The sequence below is a fragment of the Lepidochelys kempii genome, chromosome 8 (genome assembly GCF_965140285.1).
Source record: "Lepidochelys kempii isolate rLepKem1 chromosome 8, rLepKem1.hap1, whole genome shotgun sequence".
Classification (NCBI taxonomy): domain Eukaryota; kingdom Metazoa; phylum Chordata; order Testudines; family Cheloniidae; genus Lepidochelys; species Lepidochelys kempii.
This window is the reverse complement of record NC_136387.1, coordinates 7,496,407-7,523,811: the sequence shown is the minus strand read 5'-3', so window position 1 is coordinate 7,523,811 and position 27,405 is coordinate 7,496,407. Positions and strand designations below refer to the sequence as shown.

The 27,405-nt window shown below is 51.9% G+C and overlaps 1 protein-coding gene across 4 annotated transcripts in view; it reads right to left on the bottom strand.

Annotated features, from left to right (window-relative positions):
* FLT4 (fms related receptor tyrosine kinase 4) overlaps window positions 1-27,189 on the bottom strand; it is a 105,700-nt gene extending 78,511 nt beyond the window's left edge. For all 4 annotated transcript variants that reach the window (XM_073355357.2, XM_073355358.2, XM_073355360.2 and 1 more), the window contains exon 1: window positions 26,893-27,189. In XM_073355357.2, the coding sequence (XP_073211458.2) occupies window positions 26,893-26,950 (58 nt within the window). In that variant the 5' untranslated portion in view covers window positions 26,951-27,189. The remainder of the gene's footprint in view (window positions 1-26,892) is intronic.
* Between the last annotated feature and the right edge of the window lie 216 nt (window positions 27,190-27,405).

Genomic DNA, 27,405 nt, shown 5'->3' with positions numbered 1-27,405 from the left:
ACAAAAAAAGCAGCAAATACTGTACTGTGCCTGTATTGCATCTTAAAGGCACATCTGGGCTGCCTCCCCCGCACCTTTCCCACTGCCTGCAAACTCATGCAGGGGTTGAGTAGGGTGCTCAGCTGCTGCCGAAACCTAGCCTGGATTGTCAGCTGGTGGATCTGGAGCCTGAATTGTGCTTTGTTCAGAGTTACGAACATTTCCGAGTTAAGGACAATCTCCATCCGAGGTGTCCATAACTCTGAGGTTCGACTGCAGTGCCGTAACTCTGAGGTTCGACTGCAGTGAGTCAGTCCGTGTCCTGCCTTTGCTCCGTAGGACATTAATTGCAGCTCTTCATTCAGCATCTTGTTCCTGTCCCACAAAGAGTTAGTTACAGGGGCTCAGCTAGTGCTTTCTCACTACCAGATGCAGGGCTAATCGCAGCTGTAGGTGTCTTGTCCATGACCACCAATGTCTTCATTATAAGGGGCCAGTGTCTTTGTCCCACACACAGTTATCCCCATTAGAGAATTAATCACATAATCCCATTCCTAAATAAATTAGGAGTTACTTAATGTTCTCTCTCTGTCACACTCCATGTGGTGTTAATTACAGGGTGACATGCCCTGTCCTACCCAGAGTTCATTTAGCTCATAGGTCAGCATCCTCCTATCCTCACCCCTGGGGCTTGCTTATAATAAATGATGCTTACAATACTATATCTAGCTGCTTTATCGTGCCTTTCATCCAGGAATCTCAAATCACTGCATATATACACATTAGTGAATTAATTAAACTGCAGAACGTCTGTGTGAGATAGGTGTTATCTCTACTGACTAGGAAATAAAATGGCAGAGAGGCCATAAGTCATCTCTGCACCAGTAGAGAGACCAACGCGGGGATCGAGGAGATGGAGGGATGGTTCTTGACTTCTCTGAGGGGCTGTCCTAGAAATCCATCATGCAGCATGTCCCTGCAGGGAGAGACCTACCCCGATAATGGGCGGTCAGAAGCTGTGGAGAAAGATGTGCGGTCTAAGGGATAGAGTACTCAACTAGGACTCAGGAGGCCGAAACTCTATTGGCAGCTGGGATATGAGGTGACTGGGGCATGTCATGTCACCTCTCTGTGCCTCAGTTTCCCCATAGCAAAATGGGAATAATGATACTGACCTTCTTTGTAAAGTGCTTTGAGATCTGCTGATGAAAAGTGCAATGTAAGAGCTGGGTATTGTTATTAATGCAATGGTGCCAGTGGGAAAGCTGGTTTATGCCAGAAGACGACCCTGAGAAGAGACAGGAGCATGGAGGGAATCTTGATGGGGCTGCAAGCATCCAGCAGCAGAGCATCTGCCTGAGTGCAGGCCAGAGGGAGCAAAAGGAATGGACCAGCAAGACCAGGCCATGTGGAATCATGGAGGCAGGAGCAGCCCTCTGCCCAGAAGATCTTTTGGGGCCATTTTAACCTTGCAAAAAGCTCCTGTTAAAATTGGGGCTTGTCCTTTGAAATAAGAGACAGGAAACAATCCCAGTCCAGCTGGAGGAGAAGAGTGGCCAGAAGAACCTGGTCCCCTAAACTCCTAGGCTTAGATTTTACAAGGTATTTAAGTGCATAATCCCATTGCTTTCAATGGTAGTTAGGTGCCTGAATACCTTCAAATATCTGGCCCTAGTGCTGCAACAGAAGAGCTCCTGGAACCATGCAGGGGGAGGTATATCATGAGGGGCCACGTATAGGCCTATAGGGGAGGAGCAGGCAATCCATTACAGAGAACACAGTCCAAAAGCCTGCTTTGCCTTCCTACATAGGTAGGTAGATCCCCCCCATCAATGTATCATCTGAGCTCCTCACAGATATTAATGAATCAATTCTTGCAACCCCGTAGTGTAGTAGGGAAGTTTTATCAGCCCCATTGCACAGGTTGTGAAATGATGCGCAGAGAGAGTCATACTAAAACTTTCCACTAATTTTGGGTGCCTCCACTTTTGGCTGCCCATCTTAAAACCTCAAAACCAGAGGCACTCGAGAGAGTGGCCCCTTTTGAAAATGTGGCCCTTAGAGAATTGTCGCGGGTTGCGTAGGAAGTCGGGCTGTGGCGGAGTCAGCAACTGAACCCAACTGAAGAGGCTCCCAGTAGGTTGGTTGGGGATGTCCAGAACTCCTTGGGAAGGCACAAAATGCAAGAGAGGAGCCTGAAGGGGCATCCTGAGTATGTGATCTGGGCTGTGTTGAGGGGCAAGGTTGAGATCTTTGGGGCTTTTGAGAAGGAATGTAAATGGATCTGGTTTCCTGACCAGCTATAACACTACATTGTGACTCAACTCTTTGGAGGAAGGGATGCAGCAAGACCTGTGGACTTGCGCTTAGACCTAAGGCCTCTCTGTGCCTCACGTGAGAACGGGAATAGTATTTACCCATCTCACAGAGGGGGGTGGGGTAGGCGCTTCTGGGTCCCCAGAAAGAAACTGCTAGGGAATAACATTGCATTATTAGCACCAGCCCTATTAAAGAGTCCTGTCTATCTGAGGGTATGTGTGTGTCAGGAAACCACCAGGCATTAGGGCCTATAGGACCTTGCCCGTGATCATATAGTGCCCTTAGCAGGCTGCCAGATGTTTGAGAGTTTGGACTTGCCTTCACAGGCTTGCCATGTCTGCAGGGCCTTGGTGCCCTGGATTTGTTTCCGGGAGAGAGGAGACGGGGAGCAGGGAGGGGAGCCGTACATGGTAAGCTGCCAAAGTTCAGTCAACTCCAGGACTTCCAGCATCCTTACTTTGCTCAGGGAACAGCATCAGTTCCTCTGGTCATTGACTGTCTGAGTGTTTATCTGTCTGTCTCTCTCCCTCTCTCTCTGCAGGAAGCTCTATCTCACCAATCCCCTGGCTTGCTCCAGCCTGATTTCCTGCACTATCCTGCCAGGTCTACCCTGCTTTTTCCTCCCCCACCCCCACACTATGGCTGTCAGGCCATGTTTGCATTTCTGTCTCCCCCAGCCTTTCCTCTCCCCTCCCTCAACCCCCCCTCCCTTTCCCCACTCGCTCTCTGTTCCATCCTCCCAGAGAGGAGATGTCCTGAGCCAAAGTTAGTCTCTATCAGGTAGCCACATGTCCGGCCTGGAGCAGTGGGTCAGCCGGGGCCACCCTGCAGACCTCCTCTCAGATCTGTGCTGTCAGCAGCCGCTCCGGCCCCCAGGGGAGCTGGATGTTTGCCACTCTTGGTTGGGGAGGGATGCTCTCTGCACATCTGAGAGAGTGTTTCCCTTCAGGCCAGCCAGCCAATAGCTGTTGTCCCACCCTTCTCTGATTGGCAAGGGGCTGGCCAGAGCCTCTTTGTTTGGTCCTTGATTCTCTGAATTGCTTTAGGATTGTTGGCTGCCCATTCCTAGCGGGTGAATCTTTTCCCTGCCTTTGAGCTAGAAGATGCTCCAGCCATCTGTGTGTTTTATTTCCTCATAGAAACTGAAATGCCCAGGACTGCTTCCTCTGCCAGAGCAAAGCTTGGGTTTTCAGTGGGACACAGGCCAGGGAGACAAGGGAGGCGGGGGGGGAAGGGGGAAGAGAACAAGCACCTTCAGTCACAAGTCAAGTTGGACCTGCTTTGATCACCAGATTCAATCTTCAAGGAAGAGAAAGGAGCTCTTCAAAACCTGACAGGCTTCAAGGTGTCTGCAGTGACTTCCAGAGCTGTACTGTAGCCATCAAAATCAGAGTCAGGCTCAAGGACTTCTTAGTAGCACGGAGCAGAGGTTTTCTCCCAATTAACGTACTCTGCCAGCCTCACGGATGCAGCTTCCATTGGTCGCATGGTTAGACCCTTGCAAATCAACTAAATATTACCTGTCCGCATCTTAGGGTCTGTCAGTTTTCCTCCCTGTCCCTTGTCATTTCTCTCTCTCACAGCCTGGCAATCATACCATTTTACACGTCAGTAAGTTCTGACTAATTATAAAAAGCATGGGGCCCAGATGGCTCAGTGGATTGGTAATGGAAAATAGCACATTTTGCTTGCAGCTCACTAGACATAGTGATCCAGCCTATATTGGGCATGAGCAATAGATCTGATAGCTGACTGATGGCCTGTGTGAATTAGTCTAAGTCCAGCTCCTAGCAGACAAGTGTCTGTGTCACAAAAAGACACCATCGCACCTGGTACTACTTGGCCTTCTCAGCAGAGACCAAGATTTGAATGGGCCAGGAAGGTTGAATTCTGCTTGAGTTGTAGTGGTGATCCCTCTCGGTCAAGGTTGAAGGCAAATGGTTCTGTGAGCTACGTGCATGCTGGTGGGGTGGCTTGGGGGAAGCCTGCATGGCCCTTGCCCATGGGGACTCTATTCTGTGACTAACCAGAAGACTGGCCAGATCTGTGCTTTTCACTAGCATTCTATTTATAGAGAAAACCAGAGGTAATCCAGCCTGGTAGGAATAGGATATTTCAGGACCGAGGGGTCAATCGAGGAGGTCAGGCTGGCCCAAATTCTGCCCTTAGCTACAGAGATACAACTCTCAGTGACTTCACCGGGGTGAATGCAGCCAAAGATACGTAGCAGCAGCGGTAAAGAAGTGGGTGGGTACCTGGGATGGGTGCTGGAGCATTTAGAAGGGATCAGAAAGCCTGGGATAACAGGGGGGAGGATGGTCCAGCAATTAGGGTGATAGCCTTGGACTGGGAAAACCCTGGTTCAATTACCTGCTGTGTCTGGGTAACCCTGGACAAGTCATTTAGTCTCTATGCCACAGTATGCCCAATGGGGATAACAGCAATGTTCAACTTCACAGGGATGTGGGAGGAAAAATACACTAAAAGACTGTGAGACGCTCAGATGCATTGGCAATAGTGGTCATATAAGTAGATTAGATAGAATGGGAGAACTTTCATTGGAGAGGACAGTTTGAAAGGAGATGAGATAGGAGACCGGGGAGGTGGGGGAATCAAACGAGGGAGGAAGAATCCTTGCAGCTCACAAAGAAAGGTAAGATAGGGCAGAATAAAGGGGTTTATTACAGAGACCACCTGATGTGAAGGAGCTATGGGAGGTGGTGACGATAGCAAGGAGAGTTTTCCAAAGAACAAGCTGACAGTGATAGGAACCTTTAACTTACTTGGATCTTAAGGGCAGGTTTTTCAAAACACGAGATAGAATCTGTGCAAATAAAACTATAGAGAATTGTGTGCAGATGCATGTCAAATCAGACATTCATAGACATTCTTAGGCAAGGTGCTGATATATACATCCACACCCCTCTGCAAGACTTGTTCTGTCCACTCAAAAGTGGGTGCGGAGTGAGCAGAGCCAGGAATATTAGTCACACAAGTGTAATCTGCAAAAAGCGATCAATGCTGTGGGTGGCATCAGGTAAATGAAAACCTCGGTGACAAGAGGCTAGGGTTCATGTACAAATGGAAGCAGCAGCAGGAATGCCTTTAATCACTCACTTGAGCTATGGAGACTCCTGTGTTTGAATTAGAAGTACCATTAGCAGGACCAAGTGATAGATCCCAGGAGTATGAAACATAAGAATGGCCACACTGGGGAAGACCAATGGTCCATCTAACCCAGTATCCTGTCTTCCAACGGTGGCCAATTCCAGATAGTTCAGGGGGAATGAACAGAACAGGGCAATTATCGAGTGAGCCATCTCCTGTTGTCCAGTCCCGGCATCTGGCAGCCAAAGGATTAGCCCTCTTAGCTAATAGCCATTGATTGATCTATCCTCCAAGGATTTATCCAATTTGATAAGCAGCACTATAGGAATCAAAAAGGAATTCCAACCCCCATGGAAAACATTGCACAAGTGGCTTCTTGCCATCTTCCACAGCATCCGGCTTTGATCAAATCTGGACCACTGGTCTAATGTGCTAATGCAGATCCAATTGACTATAGCGCCTTCTGGATCTCACAGAGGAACAAGTTTTAAATGAGTAAATGGCAGGGAACTCATACCACATAAGGTATGGAAAAGAGCCCTGGTTTACTTGTAATGATGTAAATTATCTTTTCTATTCCCTATTAATAAGAACCTTTAATACACAGATGCTGTTGTAACAGGGCTGGCCCACAACATTTTGGCACCTGAGGCAGGGAGCTCAAATGACGCCCCCACGCCTGGGCCAAAACTTTGAAACTCTGGGTCCTAGTGGCGCCCCCCCACAGTCCGGCACCTGAGGCGGCTGCCTCAGTTTGCCTCCATGGTAAGGCCAGGCCTGTGTTGTAAGGACAATTAGCCATATTTGGGACCAAACTGGCAGCTTTTAATTTACTCCTGTGAGTAGACCCCTTGACTTCAAGGAGAATAGTGAAGGTTGCAGAATCACACACACGATTTCTTTTCCTCTTGGTATACAGCTGTGATAGCCAGCCATGCATGATTTTATTAAGCCATTATATTATGATCAGCTCTGAGAGCGATAGATTGAATGACAGGGGGGCAGTAGCAATGCTATACTAAGGATGAGTTTACTGTTTAACAGCTGTGCAGGTATCTCTGTTGACATCCAAACAATAAATTCCACGCAGACATTAAACTCATTTCATTCCTTTCAAAAGATAAGAGTTAGTTATCACAGAGAACGGCATCATCATACTGAGGAGCTATTTGAAGGCAAACAAGCTGAAAACTTGTTTTTTAAATAGCTTACAAAAGGTTTGCAGAATGTTGTAAATATCCAAATTACTTTATTTACTCACACTGGCTGATTGCTGTTTTCATATTTAAGGTTACTTCCCTTACAAAGAAATTCGATCCATGGAGCACACAACCAAACAACAGAAAGGAAGTGTTTACATATGCTAATGACTGCCATTTAAGGAGCATAATTAATAGCTGAGAGATTGCCTAGAGAAACAGCATGCTAAGATGCTTTGGAAACCACAATAAGAACAAGCTGGTTACCTATGTAACCCTGGATAATTGCAGTATAGCCGTCTAGGCAAAAATACATGGGGATATGACGAAGCTCGGTTTACCCATGTCACAGTCTTTGAAGACAAAACAATAAATAGACACAAGCATACAACTGCACACACTGCCTGCTCAAAACGATTTCCCAGAAACACTATTAAACTTCCCTGAATCATCAAAAGTCTAAAACAGCCAATCGGAACTGCCAAGCTTTGTGCCACTCCATATGTGACATTTCACTCATTTCCCCTTTCCCACCCTGAGCAGAGAAGGCACAAATCCCTGCTGAACACTGAGAACAGGTGGGAGCAGGAAGTGGCGGGAACAGCCCGCCATACGCACAACCAGGACCCCAATCTCCAAGTAGAGGGTGCTTAGGAAAGCTGGGTGGGTGGTTGGCAGAGTGCCTGGGGTTGGTGCTAGGACAGCCAGATGGATAAAATGGTGCCGGGGCAGTTGGGTGGGAGGATGGCACGTGCGAGTGGGGTGTCTGAGGCAGCTGGTTGAGTAGAGGGGTGTTTAGAATTGCTGGGTGAGTAGGTAGAGAGGTTCCTGGGGTGGGTGCTAAGGGCAGCAAGGTGGGTCCCTGAGGCAGCTGGGTGAGGAGGTGGATGGGTACCTGGGGTGAGTGCTGGGGCAGTAGGATGGATGAAGGGGTGGCTGGGGCAATTAGATGAGTGGGTGGTGGGGTGCCTGGAGATGCTGGATAGGTGCTAGGGCAGTGGGTGGATAGAGGGGTGGTGTCTGGGGCAATGGGGGGCATGAACGGAGAGACTGGGGTGGTGGGTTGGTAGAGGGGGGCCGGGATAGCTGCTGCGGCAGTGGGTGAGTGAGTGTCCGGAGCCACTGGCTAGGCGCTTGTGCAGCGGGAGGGGAGGCTGGGGTGGTGGGTGGGTACCAGGGGCAGCTGGCTGGGTGCTAGGGCAGTGGATGGGTACCTGAGAAGCAGGTGGGTCAGGGGGTGTCTGGGGCAGTTAGGTGGGTGTTGGGGCAGTGGATAAGGGAGATGGGGGGCACTTGGGTAGGGGGCACTGGGGGCAGTGAGTGGGGAGTATTGGGGCGGTGGTGGGGAGTACTGGGGGCAGTGAGCAGGGAGTATTGGGGTGGTGGTGGGGAGTATTGGGGCGGTGGTGGGGAGTACTGGGGGCAGTGAGTGGGGAGTATTGGGGTGGTGGTGGGGAGTACTGGGGGCAGTGAGTGGGGAGTATTGGGGGCAGTGAGTGGGGAGTATTGGGGTGGTGGTGGGGAGTACTGGGAGCAGTGAGTGGGGAGTATTGGGGCGGTGGTGGGGAGTACTGGGAGCAGTGAGTGGGGAGTATTGGGGCGGTGGTGGGGAGTACTGGGGGCAGTGAGTGGGGAGTATTGGGGGCAGTGAGTGGGGGTATTGGGGTGGTGGTGGGGAGTACTGGGAGCAGTGAGTGGGGAGTATTGGGGCGGTGGTGGGGAGTACTGGGGGCAGTGAGTGGGGAGTATTGGGGTGGTGGTGGGGAGTATTGGGGCGGTGGTGGGGAGTACTGGGGTCAGTGAGTGGAGGGCACAGGGTTGGTGCTGGCTAGGAAGTCCCAGCGGGGGGCAGTGCATTCTCCCTGCCCACCCCCCTCCTCCCATCAGCCCTGGTCAGGGGAGCAGCGAGAGACGAGGCAGAGGAACCACCTGCCTCATGCCTGCTCATCAAGAGCCACAGCAGCCTGGGGCTGGCGGGAGGATCGTCTGCAGGGCTATCCAGTCACGGGCCTGTGCACGCAGGTGGGCCGCAGGCCCGAGGCCGGGCTCCAGCAGCCCTGGCCAATGCAGATTGTTATAAAACGTATTTGCTAAGAGCAAGGCCGCCGTGGGTGCACATGCAGGACGCCGCTGGTGCAGAGCAGTGCCGAGTCAGCACCGTGGATGCCACAGGGAAGATTATGCCCCATAAATCTAAGAGCTTTCTTTTGCAAAGAAGTGATTAAGGCTGGGGGGCCTCCTGGCTAAGCAGAGAGATAAAGGGGTACGGCTCGTTACACCTCTACCTCCCTGTTTCTAATCCGAAAGTCGTTACCATCTGATGGCTGAGTGGTGGCCTCACTGAAATCACAAGTTTGGTTGCAATTCAGTTCCTAGTGGACAAGTATCCACATCACAAACTACTCCTCTAAGAACAGATGCAGATTGCCTTGACAACTGAGAGTGGAGAAAAAAATCTAAAGTGCAATCCTGGTCCCACTGAAGTTAATGGCAAAAGCACTGATGTCAAGGGGCCAGGATTTCACCCCTAGACTCCAAATCCAAACAGAATTTCTGGATGTCTTACGTTTTTCAGCAGAGTACCCGATTTGGACAAACAATTCTCCACCTGCTTTTGTCCATCCCTGTATGCTTGCAAGCCCTTCCTCTCTTGCAGAATTTTCTGCTCCATCCGCTCAGCGTTTGAAGGTCAGTTTGAAGATAGTCCAGCTGCCTTTCTGTGGGGCATCGCAAGTGGCAAATTTCACACCTGGTGGATCTACCTACCACAGAGTGCATCTCAGAGCATCACAAGCATGAAAGATGTGGAAGGGGGTGCAGAACAAAGGGAACCAGATCAGAAGGAATTCTTAAATGTAGGGGAGAGAAGAGAGTGCAGAGTCTGGGGGGATGTGGGTAGCCATCAGAGCAGAGCGAGAGTTGTCTGGGGTTACAGATTTCAGAGTAGCAGCCGTGTTATTCTGTATCCGCAAAAAGAAAAGGAGGACTTGTGGCACCTTAGAGACGAACAAATTTATTTGAGCATAAGCTTTCGTGAGCTACAGCTCACTTCATTGGATGCATTCGATGAAGTGAGCTGTAGCTCACGAAAGTTTATGCTCAAATAAATTGGTTCGTCTCTAAGGTGCCACAAGTCCTCCTTTTCTCTTGGGGTCACAGAGAGGCATGATTGCCTATAATGACCTTGTATTAGAATGCAGCACTGAGCTCTGTTTTATTTGTCTGTCTTAATTTGCATCTATCTCATCGCCGTCCCAAAGATCATCCTTGCGGTCTCAGCGGCGGGGGCAAGGGCTGAATGCATGTGGACAGAGAAGGACCCTCTGTAGGGGAGATGATAGAGATCTTCCCTTCAGATCACGGTTGAGATGCATTTTGGGGCTGGAGTAAGCTTGTGCTATTGGATTCTGTGCTGTACCTCATCTGTGCATAAAAAGAGGATTTCTGACCCCAGGGCTGTCAACCCATCACCTCTCACCTCCACTAGAGTCACCTCAAAATATTTTTTTCAAGGTATCAGGGTGGTGGTTGAGAACAGGAGATGCTGCAACTCTCCTTCACTAGGATCTCAGCAAAGCCTTGGTTGCAGTACCATGGAAAGGCTCAGTAAGCCTCAGGGACACAGTACTGGCAAGAGTGAAGAAGTGGCTTGGACTCTGAAGGGAGGAGAAGCAAGGTGGTATGGTGAGCAGTGGCCAGGTGAGTGATTTCCCTAACGAGGTATTGAGAGGCTGAAAGCAAGAACTGTGACCCTCCCTTTTCAATGACTTGGTTCTAGAAGAACATTGCCTGCTCCAGCTCCCATCTGGTAGGTCTGATTGCAGACGTATCTTTTTACACTTGCGCAGGTCTCGAGAGTTCACACAGGGCCATGTTTATTATTGTGTTTTATCTACTATTGTGTCAAAAAGTGTTTTCTTTCGGTGAGGGTGACTGAGAGGTGAGGGCTGCATGGAATCTTCTGCCTTCCATTCACAGCAATAATCACTAAGCAGCAGCCCAGGCCCGGCCAGTGGCTCTTATCTACACTTTAGGCAGGCTTGTACTTTCCCCTGCATATAAAAAATAGTTTCTGATGTTCCCCCTTTCCCAGTCCTCTCCCACTGATAAATTCTTTGAAATGCCACCCAGCTCTTGTTATTGCTACAGAGGCCGGAGAGCTGAGGATTAAATGCCTTCCGTCAGCATTATACTTTATTTGTCTAAGCAGCTGGGGGTGGGGAGGGGCTGTGAATATTGTAAAATGCCAAATTCTGTGAGTACAGACCTTGTCCTGGTGTCATTGAAGTGCAAAGCCAGGAACAAGCCATTTGCAAGTCACTATCACTTTGCAATGTTCATTGAAAGCCAAGTCTCACACTGGGCCTGATTCTAAAATGTTTTGGGGGGAGGAGGGGGAGAATGGAGCTGACAGAGTTGTCTTTCCCTCAATGGAGATTTGGATGATACCATGAGGAACTGTTCCTGCTTTGTTCAAACCTGCTCTTGCTTGTGCTTGAATATGGAGGGACCAACATGACTAATTGTGAGGTCAGTGGATCCTGGAGTGGATCCTGTCAGTCCATAGGACTGGGTGATAAAATTCCTATTCAGGCTGTGTGGGTGTGCGCACGTGTGTAAACAAAGGACTGGCACGACAGACTGTTTTCTGAATTGGTAACGGACTGATCATTTTCCATGAATGAAATGGGTCACATACCCCCTCCCCAGCACAGTCAAGGAGCTACCCGTGCAAAGAAATCTTAGGCTCTGAACTCTGCAACTGAACCTGCTCATTCTCTTCAGCTTTCTCTCCTGCCGGAAAACTGGCTCTAATGAAAGCAGATACAAAAATTGACTTCTACAGCCTGCTTAGAATAATGTCCATGGTCCTTCCCGTGTGTTCTACACACCAAGAGCCCTCTGACTGACTCCCAAGGCCACAAGAGACTTCTACCTGCCTCCTTTCTGGGTTCCTTATTAATTATACAGCAATATGTATGTGCATGGTACTTAACAGACAACTAAATCAGACATCTATCCACACATCCATTTTTGCTAGGGCAAGTTTGTGGGTAGGCAGGGCCTCTTCTTCCCATACATCTTTTATATGAATCTGATGCCACTGCATTTCTATAACCACGTTCCATCCAAGGATCTCGGAGCTTTTCACAAACACTAATGAGCTGAAAGAAAAGGAGTACTTGTGGCACCTTAGAGACTAACCAATTTATTTGAGCATGAGCTTTCGTGAGCTACAGCTCACTTCATCGGATGCATGCCGTGGAAACTGCAGCAGACTTTATATATACACAGAGAATATGAAAAAATACCTCCTCCCACCCCACTGTCCTGCTGGTAATAGCTTATCTAAAGTGATCATCAGGTGGGCCATTTCCAGCACAAATCCAGGTTTTCTCACCCTCCACCCCCCCACACAAATTCACCCTCCTGCTGGTGATAGCCCATCCAAAGTGACAACTCTTTACACAATGTGCATGATAATAAAGTTGGGCCATTTCCTGCACAAATCCAGGTTCTCTCACCCCCTCACCCCCCTCCCAAAAACCACACACACAAACTCACTATCCTGCTGGTAATAGCTGCAGTTTCCACGGCATGCATCTGATGAAGTGAGCTGTAGCTCACGAAAGCTCATGCTCAAATAAATTGGTTAGTCTCTAAGGTGCCACAAGTACTCCTTTTCTTTTTGCGAATACAGACTAACACGGCTGTTACTCTGAAACCTATAATTAAGGTGGGCCATTTCCAGCACAAATCCAGGTTTTCTCACATCCCCCCCACCCCCATACACACACAAACTCACTCTCCTGCTGGTAATAGCTCATCCAAACTGACCACTCTCCAAGTTTAAATCCAAGTTAAACCAGAACATCTGGGGGGGGGGAGGAAAAAACAAGAGGAAATAGGCTACCTTGCATAATGACTTAGCCACTCCCAGTCTCTATTTAAGCCTAAATTAATAGTATCCAATTTGCAAATGAATTCCAATTCAGCAATTTCTCGCTGGAGTCTGGATTTGAAGTTTTTTTGTTTTAAGATAGCGACCTTCATGTCTATGATTGCGTGACCAGAGAGATTGAAGTGTTCTCCGACTGGTTTATGAATGTTATAATTCTTGACATCTGATTTGTGTCCATTTATTCTTTTACGTAGAGACTGTCCAGTTTGACCAATGTACATGGCAGAGGGGCATTGCTGGCACATGATGGCATATATCACATTGGTGGATGTGCAGGTATACGAGCCTCTGATAGTGAGGCTGATGTTATTAGGCCCTGTGATGGTGTCCCCTGAATAGATATGATGAGCTGCAGCTCCTAGCACTCCTGGGAGGTAGGTATTACTGTGCACACAAGATAAACATCCTGCCTCATGACTGGCTGAGAACTTTCTCAAGACGAATCGTTAAGTTTCTGTTATTTACCTCCTGAGAAATGAAAAGGGGTACTTGTGGCACCTTAGAGATTAACCAATTTATTTGAGCAAAACTTTCGTGAGCTACAGCTCACTTCATCGGATGCATTCAGTGGAAAATCTGAGAAATGAATACTAAGGTGTGAAGGAATGTTGACCAATCAGATCACATATGCACCCTGATAGACTCTGTTGAATATAACTCGCCTTCCAGTAAGTGAATAATAGATTTTTCTGTGCTTCTGACTTCCTTTCCCCTATATAATCTTATTTTCAAATGGGGAAAACCCCCCGATTGTCAGTTTATTCAGTTACGTGGAATTACAGACTAGCTGTTTTGAACGACAATGAATGTCAATTACAATTCATATATTGACTTCTTGTTTTAGTGAATATCAAGATTTATTATCCTTCAAGGAAACTATCAACTTAAGCTTCACTTTGATCAATATTTACTTTTCAGGTCAATACATCCTGAAGTCAATATGTTACAGATGGGGAAACTGAGTCACAGAAAGACTAAGTAACAAAGGTCACAGACTTAGTAGCAGAGCCAGGAACAGAACCCAGGAGTCCTGACTTCCAGTCCCTTACTTACACTAGTAGAATAACACCCTCCTTATGGGGGCTTCAAAGTGTCGTATGCACGCCTTCTACATTGGGTGATCATATAGTGTCCATGTACATTTCCTATGCTGGGAACCTTTTACAGATTCTGGTGCCCAAGCTACAGCTACATACCTTCTACAGGCTGCCTGGGGGCTATAAGGCCTTTGACAGACCTCATTTGTCCCATGTAGAGCCTATGTGCCTTGTACAAACTTTCTATGGCCAATGAACACTTTATAGACCTTCAGGGCTCTTTTAGGACTTATGAATCTCTTGATATGCCTCTCACAAGCCATCTGATTCACGGCATGACTCCATGCATCTATCATAGGCCCTGCAGGGTCCACAGGAGAAGAGCATCATGCCTTCCAGAAGGACATCCAGTAGCGAAGTCATTGATTGATTATATCACTATTATCAGTGTTAATCCACCCATGAAATAAACACATATCACCTTTAAAAAAAAGTGATAGTGACACTGTTTGGAGGCCTAGCATCTGGTGTACGTATCTGAACTGCACTCTCTGGCTAACTTAGGACATGAGCTTCTTGTGAAAGACACCATATGCTTGTGGATGCTTTATGCTCTCAATAAATAATTCTAATAACAAAGGGTAAATCCTGAAGTCCTTACTCCAGCTTTACTTAGGCTGAAATCATTAAAGCTTTAGCCTGAGTAAAGATGAAGGACTTCAGGATTTGGTCAAATAATAAAGACTTCCTTCCTTCATGTAGTGCTCACTCTGCATGAGGCTGTTAAGCCCTATTCTCTTCTGTCCATGTCTCTGGAGACCTGGGCCACCAGTTATTTTGGTTATGTTGCTCTCTGTCGTTGTACCATCTGCTGGATGAGATGCCCATCCCTTCCTGCAGCTGCGAGCTGCCACGGTGGAAGTGAAGCTTTTGACCATCAGCAAGGAAAAGGGTGTGGACCCGTGTAAATAGCAACACAGCAGATGGGCACTACTACCCTGCTGGAATGTGGAAGGTTGGGTCATGTGGATTGTTCACATGAGGTGTATAAATGTATATAGGTAGGAATTAAACCATCTTAGTGGAAACACGAGTATACATAGTTATAATGAGCAGCACGGGCCAGCCTCTCTAGAGGAGGTGACAGTATAAGCAGTGCGTGAATAATTTGAAACGAGAAATTTACTCAATGCTTTGTGCTTATTTGTCTGCTCTCAGAATATCTGCAAAATGTGTGGTTTCCTGGGTGTTGTTATTTGAATGCATCTGATGGTTTCAAAACATTGTTCTATGGAATGATCACAGTTCTCCGTGAGCATTCGATTCTTGAGCACCGACATTTCAGATATGTTTAGGTGGAATTGGCAAGGAAAGTCACATGGTATTGTTTCTAGTTCCCATTGGATGAGTATGCATGTGACTTTGAAATTCACTTTACCTGAACCTGCGTGTCAGTGACACCTAAATGCACAAATGTTCATGGAAAGTGAATACAAAAAGCACCTGAACCTAGATGAAGTGAATTCATTTAAAAATCCAAGGATACGTGCACAGAAAATGGTTAGGTAATCCAAGGTCATGGCATTGAGTGCAGTATGGAGGTAGCCTAGGCCATGATCCTTCAGAGACTTTTGTACATGCTTAACTAGATGCACTGGTGATATTTCTACGCTGCAACTGGGAGGTGTGATTGCAGTATCAAAGCTAGATCAAAGTTAGCTCAGGTATGTCTACACATACTGCAGTCGCACCTCCTGATTGCAGCGTTGACATAGCATGGGAGTAACCCCACTGAAGCCAATGGGGCCACCCAGTGCATGAAGTTAAGCATGAGCGGAAGTCTGCCCTAGACAGATTTATGCAGTGTTGTAGCAGTGTCAATCCCAGGGTATTCAAGAGACGAGGTGGGTGAGGTAATATCTTCATTGGATCAACTTCTGCTGGTGAGAGAGACAAGCTTTCGAGCCACACAGAGCTCTTCCTCAGGTCTGGGAAAGGTACCGAGAGTGTCAGAGCTAAATACAAGATTGAACAGATCATTTGATCTTAGCATTACTTATGCTAAACTATCTGTTTGCTCTTGTATTTAGCTGTGACACCCCTAGAACCATTTCCAGACCGGAGGAAGAGCTCCGTGTAGCTCAAAAGCTTGTCTCTCTCACACACAGAAGTTGCTCCAATAAAAGATATTCCCTCACTCATCTCGTCTCCTTGTAATATTTGCCCAGCTCACACAGAATATATTGTTTGCAACTATTGCACGTAGTGTGCTAGTCCCTTGGCTTCTCCTCCACTGCATAGCATATGAAATCAAAGCTGTCTAAATTACACCACTCTGGGGAAACTGTCGTGCCATCCCACTGTGCAATGCAGAACAGGCCACCCAGTGCAGTGGCTGGGCCCAAGCCTTGCCCAGCTCCACGAATGTGTGTGACCAACCTACGAGAAGGTAAAGCCACGTGGACTATGGGAAGGCTCCTGGGCAATCAGTGGCTGAGGAGAACATCCAAAACCAGTAGGAAAATAACTTCACAGCTTCCTGTTGCATCACCTGCTGGTCCAGATTTTGGCTGCAGTTATACCAGTGTGAATCCAGAGTCTTCCACTGACTTAAATGTAGTGGAACTGAGAGCATTAATCCTGTCAATGTATTAGGTCATTTATCTTGCTTGGTGTTTGCCCTTCAAAAAAACCTCTCTTCTCATTGTGTCTCTTTGTAATACATCAATTACGACGAAACAAGGATAAATATGTCGTTGGTACGAGAGGATCTTAATGGTATCCCCAAATGCAGGATAAAAATCAATGGGTACAATGTTTTCACCCTACTTTGGGGCACTTTGATGTTTATGGGATGATTTGCATGAGCACATACATTGTAGGGGGATATAATATGAATATTTCACTAGTCTCTGAGCCAGTGAGATGCATCTTTCACCAGGAGAGGATGGGGAAGAGATGAGGCACATGGTGGATGTTCCCCTTGATATGGTTCTCTGCTTGACTGGCTGATCTTTGTGTATATAAGGCACATCTGTGTCTAGGTGTGGGGGGCTCGTATGTGCACCGCACGAGGGAAGCATAGATAGTACACATGCAGGTGTGTGTGTTGTTTCATAGCTCCCTGGTGCACAGACCTGCCCTTCCACCCCTCTCACTACACCCAGCTGACACGCCCCGTGTTACCATGCCACACCATTGTTATCACTGGCCCTGCTGTCACATCATCACCATTAGTAATTGGAAAGGTCTGCCCAGCTCTGGATCCCAGCCAGGAGGCTTTACTCCAGGATCTCCCCCCCGCCCGCCCCCGCAGTCTCCTATCCATCCGCCAGCTTGGATGCCTGCAGCAGTGCTCCACAGAAAGACGTCATCACGTCTCGCCCTTGATTGCCTTGTAAACAGAATCTGGTGTGGTTTAGGCACAAACAAGCATGAGTACAAAGGGAGGGGCTGAAAATACCATCCCCCGCGCCCCCCCGTCACACCCAGAGGCGGCGTTTATAAAACAGCCAATGAAAACATGGCGCAAGGGGGCAGCCCAAGTTGCCCTGGGTAGAATGAAAGCTGCCTGTTCCCTGCGTGCTGCCCATCATAAAGGGGTCCCTGGGCTGTTATCAGGCAGTGACAGTTTCCGCCACCAGGTCCCTCCTGTCCGTCAGGAAGGCTAAATAAGGAACATCGCTCAGGCGGCTGCAGGAAGAGGGGAAATGCAGGACATCCGGCCCAGCTGCCAACTTTTCCTTTCCCATGAACCCCTGCTGACCTCCACCAGCGAGAACCTGGACACCAAGCCTGGCATCAGGACCACTCATCTTCACTTAACCCTTGGGAGGTTAGCCACACTGGCCACTCCACGTGCAACGGGCATCCCAGACCTGCTGCCACGTTCCTTGGCTTAACCCCGGGAGGGACGGCGCGTTTGCGTGCAAGGCACGACGTCACTTGGTTTAGCACCGCCATGGGAGCTGGAAACCAATGCAGCTTGATTCCAGCACACCAGCTGACCTTCACTCAGCGGCCTGCAACCGTGCAAAAATTTAACCCTTCAGCACCTACAAGTTGCGGATTTGCGCAGCTAGAAATCAGAATGGTGTCTTCTACACGTGTGCATGTCTTTAGCTTTTTAGAGGCAGCTTTGCCGCTTCTTGTTTGCATTAAGATTGCACATGAATCCCATGATACTAGTTGAGTCTACTCCATTTTGAAGCTATCGGGACCAGACTATGTCTTTCCAGAAGCTGATCTGAGTTCTGACCAGCGTGAGAGTTGCTGCGATAGGAAGACAAAATTCACCCCCTGCAATTACTGCTCTGCCAACTCTCCAGCATAAAGCCCAGGAGGTTCGGACATGTCTATGACATGGTTTCTGTCTAGCCCTTCTCATGAACATCACCATGTGCGGTTACGGCTTTTGACCAATCAGACAGCACATTTTCACCACAAAAATCAGCAATTAGTTCTCAATGCAGAGGCAGAGGAGAATGAAGATGAACAGTATTATTGTTACCATAACAGAGAAGGAGGAACAGAGCGAGAGCCAGAATCAGAGGTGATTTTAAGTGTCTGTGTCTGGTCTGATCCATGCCTTTTCTGTATGTTACACCAGCTTGGATTTATTCTACACTCCCTTAGAGTCACATCCATTTATCCATATGTGACTTGCATCCCATCTCACACATCGCTTCTGAACTGGGCCTGCTAAGCCTAGGAGTCTGAGCTGGGGTAAGTCACCCCCAGGGATCAGGGGAGAGGAGTGCTGCAAGAAAAGCAACTCAGCTGGGAGTAAGAAGGTGTACATGAAAGGACAGTCAGCTGCTATAATTTACTTTAGGTTCTTCAGCATGTACACTTCTTCAGTTTTGACTCCCTGGATTAAATCATGGGCCCGCTGAAGTCAATGGGAGTTTTGCCGTTTCACCGACTTCTATATCACCATATGCATCACTGCAATACTGAATTTGAGTATTAAGTGACTTGCCCAAGGCCACAGAGCAAATGCGTGGCGGAGCCAGGCTCTGAACTCAGGAGTTCCTGCCTCCCCGCCCCCTTGATCTCTCATAATTCCCATTTCCAGGAAGGCTTGCTATGTTGCTTTAACAATGAGACGCTGCAAATGGGCAACAACACTTTACGCTGAAAACATCATAACAATTCTGACCACAGAGGAAACAGACCCCTGGGACTAATCTAACCCTTCACATTAACAACTTGAAATAAGCAACAAAGGTCTGGGATAGCCAGAGGCAATAAAACCTTGGGATTAATTTAACCAGTCGCTAGATGCCAGTGCAGCTGCAGCTGTATTTCTTTGCTCATAAAGGAGATATTATGATTCCTGATAAGAGCCCAGGGAAAACTTAGGCTCTCGTCCCAAAGAGCAGACAGTGCCGTGAAGCCTGCAAACACCACGTGTATAGTTGTCTTCCGCTGAACACTATGACAAATGCTACCGTCCCTGGGTGTTTGTCTGAAGGAACTGCTGCAGTCAGCACCTTCTGCGTGGCCTGTGTGCTGCTCCCACCACAACCAGTCTTCGGACTGGATCCTCCCACCCCTCTGGTGACATAGGCGGAGATTTTCGAAAGGGGCCTAGGAGCTGGGCGTTGGGCAGCTAGGTCTCCTAGGCAGATTTGGAAAATCTCACCCAAAAAAGTCGGAGACGAAATGAAATGAGGTGCGGAAATCTCCTCTTCGGTATCATCGAGATGTAAGTGCAACCTCACATCGACTGGCTCGGGCTGTCAGGTTCTCCCCGCCCACAGACTCCCATTGGTGATCATAGGGGACACTCCATGTAGGGTCACCCCAGTAAATGAACTCAAACCATGCTACTCCCTTATGGTTGGGTTGTTACGGTCAGGTTTCTCATGCTGTAGGAGTACCCCATCAGCTGGCTCCCTCTGTAGGGTCCCCCCTCATCACTGGGCTGTTACCGTAGGATTCCCTCAGCCACGGGTTCTTATTGGGTTTCCCTTAAAAATCCCTATTGGATTTAACGTAGGATTCCTCCAGTAGTGGGGACGTGCCGTAGGGTTCCTGTCACGAGGCTGAGACTGTAGAGTCCCCCAGCAATGGGTGCTGTCTCCGGTCATAGAAAAGACCCCAAACTCTTAAACAACTGAAAGAGGGATGGCAGGTAAAACCGGCCTTGCTTGGCAGATCCCCTGAAACCTGCTCACGGACCCCAGACCCCTGTTGAGAACCACTGTCGTAAAACACCGATTTGGAAGCTTCCCCTTCTTGATGCCCGTCCGCAGCCCGCGCCATCCTCTCTGTAAAGTTCCTTCTGCACTGGGCTCTTAGCTGCAGTGTAACAGTCAGTTTCATGAGGAGGTCACGTCTTGTTGTGGTTCCCATGGAAGGCAATTCTCCCTTTTCTTCTGCAAGAAATTCCTGCAGGGAGCTGTAAAACCACAAGCTTTCTCCCCTGTCACTTCTGTTAACCAGGGACACTGGTGTCTTCCCATGCCAAGGAGGGCAGAAGTGGAAAATGTAAAGCTAACAGGGAGATATTCTAACCCCCTGCGCTGTGATCTCATGCCCTAAGCGGAGCCGAGCGTGGTCAGCACGCGGATGGGAGACCTCTAAGAAAAACCTAAGCAGTTCTGGCAACCCCCTAGGTAGCTCTTCCCTATGAGCTGGTATTGTCCCACACTGGTAGGGGGCACCCTGCTGCAGGTGGTGTGGCCTTCAGAGGAGATGCACAAATCAAGGTCCACATGTGTTAAAAATCTCATGGTGGTTTTTGCAGGGGTGGGGGGTGTTTGCTCTGGTATTCTGGCCACATCCCAACTAGGCAATGCCATTTGCTCATCAGACATGCTCTTCCCTTTTGAAATGAACTATCTAGTGTTGGAGTGTACTGTATAAAAGCTGCCCCCTTCCCCTCCACAGGGGGTGCACGGCCATGAGAGGTGATGTGATCTCTGTATAATTTTCAAGGCTCAAGGCACAGCTCTACCCCCTATGTCCTCTACTAGTGCTCTCAGACTTTCCTGCTCCACCTAGTCTGGTCTCCCCAGTGCTCCCTTTGTAGCCTTCCTCCCTGCCTCCCTTATGCTTGGAACGCCTTCCTTCATCTTGAGCACACTGCTGGCACTCACCACATAGTTAATTAAAGTAGAGCTAATAAATCCATGTCTAAAGATTTCACCTTAGGTTGCACGTTCTTGGATCTTTGCATGAAGGACGTTATAGAATTGGCTGGTATTATTACTAACAATAAATAAGTCTGGATTTAGCTGCTTCACCCACAAGATGGTAGTGGTACAACCATCTCTCCACCACACTCATGCCAAGGCTGGATCTGTATTGCCATTGCATGCAAACAGAGGGATGACTGAATGCTCTTGGAATCTGGGTCAGGGACTTTGGTCAAAGTGAATAACTCTGTTCCTGCACATGTATCCTGGCCACCAGTGGGATGGTGGGATGCTTACATCTATCTATCTATGAAGATAATCCCCAAAATTCAATGAGCTGGCCAGACTGTCCTGTCCAGGAACTCCCGTCCTACGACTCACGTGGCTGGTCAGGTAGACCTTCCCCGCAGCAGTCAATAGGATGGTTAAGCTTTCAGACATTGCACTCCCACGGAGCTTATTACACTGGTGGGGTGACAGTCCTATGCAATTCCAGCCATGCAATATCCATTGCCAAAGGGAAATATGCTGCACTGACCCTGATGCTCTCTTTTGTGGCAGTTTAGATCTGTCAGTGTTGGATTTACCACCCTAAAACACCCAACCTGGCTTCTGATCCAAGAGAATGTTGCAGTGAGAAAGGAGGGTCTAGAAATCCTAATCCATGAACTCGGATAGTCATATACCCCCACCCCAGATACCTACTGCATTTACCAAATCATATCAGTCAATCAGATAATTGGTCGTGAGTGTGGGATATCAACCAGGATAGAACAGAATAGCTCTTGCATACATCCAAAGTGAGCTGTACACTCCAGTTTCTCAGAGGATAAGCCTCTGCACTTGCCCACAATTAGGAAGATAATTATATTTGTCTAATAGGGGCTAATGTGGTGAGGAGTTTGTGGATACTTCACATTGTTGTGCTCTACTCCAGGATACCCTTGGTCATAGGTAGAACTGAAAAATAAGCCATATGTTCCTTGGTAGAGTCCCATGTTTCATATGCAGGTTTCCCTGCTTCTTAGCGCTAATATTTAGCCCTTATATAGCACCTGTTAGGTCCAAAATGCTGTACAAACAGTTAATTAAACCCACACATCACATCAGTCTTCATTGGGCCAGACACTCATCTTACCAAAGCCTTCAGCACTAGGACAAGAGGAAAGAATTTAAGGAACAGCTGTAAGAAGCTTTACAAAATGCCACCGAAAGAGCTTGGCTGGACATATGGCAGCTGGGAAGCTCCGTTCCAGCAGCAACAGGCCAGTGTGTTCACCCCGATGTGCTCTAACCCAGCAACATGAGGCCCAGTACAACCTTTCCTGGCAGCACATCCCAGCGCAGGGTGCTCCCTGCATTGGTGCAGCACATTCCCATCTCGACTTCTTTCCTGCCCCTCATTTCAGAGCACAAGCCTGCCCTTAGCACTAACGCGGCAATGAGGAGTCCTGAAGCTGAGGTTATAAAAAAGGTTCATTATGATCCAGAAATTGATCCTCTCTCCTTCGAAGCTTCCTGCACTGTTACGTGCCTTGTGGTCTCGCTCTGATGTTACCCTGCACATTTGAGCTGTTGCAATTTGTGCAGTAAAAGCACTGGCCCAGCACCTGCTCCATGCGGCAGTGCAAGTCCAGAGCCCGCTCCATCCCAGCTGCCCTACCCCAGTGCTCACTCCATCCTGACACCACCGGCCCAGAGCCTGCTCTGTCTGGCCTCCTGATACCTGCTCAGTCCCTGAACAGCTGGCCCAGCATCACTCCATCCTGGCAGCAGAGGCCTGGCATGTTTTGTTTCTAGATACCCCCCAACAATCGAGTGGGCTTCTCCCAGTGCTCCGATATGGCTACGCCGGCCCAGAGCATTTCGCTGCTGGATGCACCCACAGAGCCCACCTCCATCACTCCAGCACCTACTCCATTCTGGCTATGTGAGCTCAGTGGGCTTCGTTCGTAGATGCACCCATAGGACCAGTCACACTGCCCAGGAGCATCCTCGGGGACAAGCAACCCAAGGGACTGTGAGGGGCTCTGCTTCTTGAGGGGGCTGTGCAGCCCTGGGTCTCTGTGTAGGTTGTGTATCAACCTGACCTCATATTCTGGCCATGGGATCGGAGGCTGGAGCACATGATTTATGAGGAGAGGCTGAGGGAACTGGGATTATTTAGTCTGCAGAAGAGAAGAATGAGGAGGGATTTGATAGCTGCTTTCAACTACCTCTGAAAGGGGGTTCCAAAGAGGATGGATCTAGACTGTTCTCAGTGGTAGCTGATGACAGGACAAGGAGTAATGGTCTCAAGCTGCAGTAGGGGAGGTTTAGGTTCGATATTAGGAAAAACTTTTTCACTAGGAGGGTGGTAAGGCACCGGAATGGGTTACCTAGGGAGGTGATGGAATCTCCTTCCTTAGAGGTTTTTAAGGTCAGGCTTGACAAAGCCCTGGCTGGGATGATTTAGTTGGGGATTCAGTCCTGCTTTGAGCAGGGGGTTGGACTAGATGACGTCCTGAGATCTCTTCCAACCCTGATATTCTATGATTCTAACTCTCTGCCCAAACCACCCCGTTGCCCCCCCAGAGTGCTGTTGACGAGAGAAGTGATTCACAGCCCACTGCCCTGGGGGCCTAGCGAATTCGTGCTGAGTCTGTGGGAGGCAAGCTCTGGCCCCCTGGGGAGGCCGCACCAGAAGGGGTCTCATAATGCGCTTACAGAGCACTTTTCCTCTGCAGAGCACAGCGCAGACATTAACTAATTAATGAATGACGTTAGGAAAAGTAAATAAACAAGCCATCAAAGTGCTCCTCCCTCCCAATTCCCCGGCCCCAGAACTGGAGGTGGACAGAAGACTCCTTTGCAAATGGGACAGGGGCTGTCCCCCGTGATACAGCATGCCATGTTCCCATGCCGATCACAGGCACAGGTACAGATTAGCCCCTGACCCATAGTGCTCGCCACGGGGTGGGGGGGGAGAATGGGGCAAAACATTTTAAAAGACCAGTGAAGTGAGAGACCCGCATCCCACCAGAGGGGGCCAGCGCAGGCATGGCCGGGGTCAGCCATGGGAAAGGCCTAGCTGGTCCCACCCAGTCCATCAGCCTGGGGGCCAGTGCAAAGCTTGTGCCTCCAGCTACTCGTGCTCCGGGCTGGGGGGAGACACCCCACGCAGCTGACCCATGGCTGGCTACAGCGCCTTCACATTGGAGCGCCCCCTGCGGGCAGGCCGAGGGACAGTCTCAGTCCCTCTTTGACTGGGTTTGTATCATCTATCAAAGGTGGACCAGCTAAAAGCAAAAGGTGTGTGTGGGGGGGGGGGCAGATCGCCGGGGGAGGTGATGAGGAGTGGGGGAGTAGCAGACGCGGGGGGGGGGTTGGGGATCAGGGGGTAGCAGACGCGGGGGGGAGTTGATGGGGGGTAGCAGATGCCGGGGGGGGATGATGGGGAGCGGGGGGGGAGTAGCAGACGCCGGGGGGGGATGATGGGGAGCGGGGGGGGGATAGCAGACGCCGGGGGGGAGAGTGATGGGGGGATAGCAGACGCCGGGGGGGAGATGATGGGGGCCGGGGGGGAGATGATGGGGAGCGGGGGGGGATAGCAGACGCCGGGGGGGAGAGTGATGGGGGGATAGCAGACGCCGGGGGGGGGATGATGGGGAGCGGGGGGGGGGTTGCAGACGCCGGGGAGGGGGTGATGGGGAGCAGGGGGGGAGTAGCACACGCCGGGGGGGGGGATGATGGGGAGCGGGGGGGGATAGCAGACGCCGGGGGGGAGAGTGATGGGGGGATAGCAGACGCCGGGGAGGGGGTGATGGGGAGCGGGGGGGGGTTGCAGACGCCGGGGGGGATGATGGGGAGCGGGGGGGGGGTTGCAGACGCCGGGGAGGGGGTGATGGGGGGATAGCAGATGCCGGGGGGGGAGAGTGATGGGGGGATAGCAGACGCCGGGGGGGGGGATGATGGGGAGCGGGGGGGGAGTAGCAGACGCCGGGGAGGGATGATGGGGAGCGGGGGGGGATAGCAGACGCCGGGGGGGAGATGATGGGGAGCGGGGGGGGAGTAGCAGACGCCGGGGAGGGATGATGGGGAGCGGGGGGGGATAGCAGACGCCGGGGAGGGGGTGATGGGGAGCGGGGGGGAGTAGCAGACGCCGGGGGGGATGATGGGGAGCGGGGGGGGATGATGGGGAGCGGGGGGGAGTAGCAGACGTCGGGGGGGAGAGTGATGGGGGGTAGCAGACGCCGGGGAGGGATGATGGGGAGCGGGGGGGATAGCAGACGCCGGGGGGGAGATGATGGGGAGCGGGGGGGGAGTAGCAGATGCCGGGGAGGGGGTGATGGGGAGTGGGGGGGGGAGTAGCAGACGCCGGGGAGGGGGTGATGGGGAGTGGGGTGGGGATAGCAGACGCCGGGGGGGAGAGTGATGGGGGGTAGCAGACGCCGGGGGGGAGAGTGATGGGGGGGTAGCAGACGCCGGGGGGGGATGATGGGGAGCGGGGGGGGGATAGCAGACGTCGGGGGGGAGAGTGATGGGGGGTAGCAGACGCCGGGGGGGAGAGTGATGGGGGGGTAGCAGGCGCCGGGGGGGAGATAGCAGACGCCGGGGAGGGATGATGGGGAGCGGGGGGGCATAGCAGACGCCGGGAGGGGATGATGGGGAGCGGGGGGGGATAGCAGACGCCGGGGAGGGGGTGATGGGGAGCGGGGGGGGGGAGTAGCAGACGCCGGGGGGGGATGATGGGGAGCGGGGGGGCATAGCAGACGCCGGGGGGGAGATGATGGGGAGCGGGGGGGGGAGTAGCAGACGCCGGGAGGGGATGATGGGGAGCGGGGGGGGGAGTAGCAGACGCCGGGGAGGGGGTGATGGGGAGCGGGGGGGGGGGGAGTAGCAGACGCCGGGGGGGGATGATGGGGAGCGGGGGGGGATAGCAGACGTCGGGGGGGAGAGTGATGGGGGGTAGCAGACGCCGGGGGGGAGAGTGATGGGGGGGTAGCAGACGCCGGGGGGGAGATAGCAGACGCCGGGGAGGGATGATGGGGAGCGGGGGGGCATAGCAGACGCCGGGGGGGAGATGATGGGGAGCGGGGGGGGGGAGTAGCAGACGCCGGGAGGGGATGATGGGGAGCGGGGGGGGATAGCAGACGCCGGGGAGGGGGTGATGGGGAGCGGGGGGGGGAGTAGCAGACGCCGGGGAGGGATGATGGGGAGCGGAGGGGGATAGCAGACGCCGGGGGGGAGATGATGGGGAGCGGGGGGGGGAGTAGCAGACGCCGGGGAGGGATGATGGGGAGCGGGGGGGCATAGCAGACGCCGGGGGGGGATGATGGGGAGCGGGGGGTGGAGTAGCAGACGCCGGGGGGGGATGATGGGGAGCGGGGGGGGATAGCAGACGCCGGGGAGGGGGTGATGGGGAGCGGGGGGGGGAGTAGCAGACGCCGGGGAGGGATGATGGGGAGCGGAGGGGGATAGCAGACGCCGGGGGGGAGATGATGGGGAGCGGGGGGGGGAGTAGCAGACGCCGGGGAGGGGGTGATGGGGAGCGGGGGGGGGAGTAGCAGACGCCGGGGGGGGGTGATGGGGAGCGGGGGGTGGAGTAGCAGACGCCGGGGGGGGTGATGGGGAGCGGGGGGGGGATAGCAGACGCCGGGGAGGGGGTGATGGGGAGCGGGGGGGGGAGTAGCAGACGCCGGGGGGGGGTGATGGGGAGCGGGGGGTGGAGTAGCAGACGCCGGGGGGGGATGATGGGGAGCGGGGGGGGATAGCAGACGCCGGGGAGGGGGTGATGGGGAGCGGGGGGGGGAGTAGCAGACGCCGGGGGGGGGTGATGGGGAGCGGGGGGGGATAGCAGACGTCGGGGGGGAGAGTGATGGGGGGTAGCAGACGCCGGGGGGGAGAGTGATGGGGGGGTAGCAGACGCCGGGGGACAGGGCTCATGCCCATTTGCGAACGGAGCTGGGCTCCCCGAGCCGGCAGCAGCGCCCCAGGGACAAAGTCCCGCGCCTGGGCGCGCTGGGCAGGGGGAGTCCCGGCCCCGGCTCCGGCACCCCCTCCTCTGCCCTGCCCAGCCCGGAGCCGAGGGCAGCCTCCGGCCCCGCAGCCCCCGGGTCCCAGCGGGGCCCCGCCCGCGCCGCCGGGCTGCCCTGGCGCCTCACCTGCCTCCGAGACGATCCCGATCCAGAGCCAGAGGGACAAAGTGCAAACTCTCTTCATTTCCAGCGCTCCGTGCCGGGGGGCGTCGGGAAAGGCCGGGGCTGGCGGCGAGCCGGGGGCAGGGTCCCCTCTCCCCTGGCCCGGGCGGGTGCGCGCTGGCTGCGGGTTCGGGCGCAGAGCCCCGCGCTGAGCTGTGCAGCCGCCGGCTCGCCGCGCACAGGAGACGCTGGCCCCGCGCGCAGGGGAGGATCGGGCCCCGCGTCCTTTTCCTTCCTCTGCTCCTGCCAGCGAGCCCCGCGCACTCCCACTGCAGCGCGCTCTGCGAGCACGGGGGCGGCGTGTGCGCCGGAGGGGAGGGCGGGGGGCGATGGCCAGAAGGGGGGGAGGGGGTCCTAGGGCAGGGGAGGGGCAGGGTGGGGGCGATGGGCAGAAGGGGGGGAGGGGGTCCTAGGGCAGGAGGGGGCAGGGCGGGGGGCGATGGCCAGAAGGGAAGGGAGGGGGTCCTAGGGCAGGGG